Source organism: Haplochromis burtoni, unplaced genomic scaffold, assembly GCF_018398535.1.
Source record: "Haplochromis burtoni strain Fernald_Lab_line unplaced genomic scaffold, NCSU_Asbu1 Contig_1599, whole genome shotgun sequence".
In the NCBI taxonomy this organism is placed as follows: Eukaryota; Metazoa; Chordata; class Actinopteri; order Cichliformes; family Cichlidae; genus Haplochromis; species Haplochromis burtoni.
The window spans coordinates 9368-10603 of record NW_024583960.1 but is presented as its reverse complement, the minus strand read 5'-3'; the positions used below and the strand labels follow the sequence as shown (position 1 = coordinate 10603).

General features: G+C 42.6%; 1 protein-coding gene across 1 annotated transcript in view; it reads right to left on the bottom strand.

Moving 5' to 3' along the window:
- Positions 1-91: 91 nt before the first annotated feature.
- The window catches only part of LOC121813379 (deleted in malignant brain tumors 1 protein-like), a gene marked incomplete at its 5' end in the record, with an annotated part of 9879 nt that continues 8734 nt past the window's right edge, over positions 92-1236 (bottom strand). Inside the window, 2 exons of the mRNA XM_042217104.1 lie at positions 92-211; positions 459-794. Of these exons, the coding sequence (XP_042073038.1) occupies positions 111-211; positions 459-794 (437 nt within the window). The remainder of the gene's footprint in view (positions 212-458; positions 795-1236) is intronic.

The window sequence follows — 1236 nt, the reverse complement described above, 5'->3', positions numbered from 1 at the left end:
TCGTTCTCCTTTTTGTCTGATTTCTGCTTTTTGATGACCTGGAGAGACGATCCACAATGCATGTTACTGTTCCTACACTTCTCAGCTACCACTCAGTTTCATACATGCTTTTATTTACTCTGATGTACCTTATAGTAGAAATGAAGGGCAATGTTCTCCAAAAGCAGAATCAGTGGCAGGAAAACATATCTCAGGATTGGAGTTCTTGAATCTGTGGAAAGTGATCAAAAGTCACCCCACCCAGCCACAACCTTACTACATCACACACTCCAGACACACATGGTTTAGGAGGCGTGGCTCCATCTGACCAATATGGTGGCCACATTGCATCATCATCAGACTGAACAGCAGCCACTAACGAATTACCTACATTTAGATTTGTAAATCTTTGGATAGTCAAACAGTTGTGTAGTCACAGTTATATGATGTACAAATGTTGAGTTCTGTCATCTACTTACATATCACAGAAACATAAAACCTCCAGTCTTCAGGATAAGAAGTGAACGTTCCTGCTGACAGAGTTATCTCATACACACAGCTGTAGCTGCCCTCATGTTCAAAGTCAGCTACAGGGAAACTAAAGGAGGCTGAGTTGTTGACAGATGGCTTTGTGTGTTTGGTGCGTTTCATATTGGAGCCATAGAAGATGAGATTGAAAACTCCTCCAGGATAGTGTTCATTGTTTGTGCAGGTGAAGACGAAGCTGTAACCCTTGATGATCTCTGAACCATCAGGAACCCTGACCAGTCCTCCATCTGGAGATATCACAGAGATGTTGGGCTGCTGCAGGGACACTGAGAACAAAAGAAAGAACAAATAACAAAGCTATAGTAAGTAAAACAGGAACCACCTGGTAGCAGGAAGAAACTATACCACAGTTGGGATGTGAAGACAATTTACTTTCAGTGTGTGCATGTGACACATAATAGTAGGGGTGCAACAATACTCATATCGATATTGAACCATTCGATACAGTGCTTTCTGTTCGTACGCATATATATCGAACAATACAAAATTTTTTATTTATTTTATCAACTTCCTTTCTGACGATGCTGTCTGTGTTGAGCGCTCAGTGGATCTGTGCTCGACAGTGCAGCCTAGGCGGAGTAGTCGAACACAGATTCACTGAGCGCAGGGCAAGCTAGCGAGACAGAAGTTAAGCTCTCCTTGCAGCATGGCAAATTGAACCTCCCCCACCCTCATTCAGATCTGGCGTTTGGAACTATTTTGGTTTTC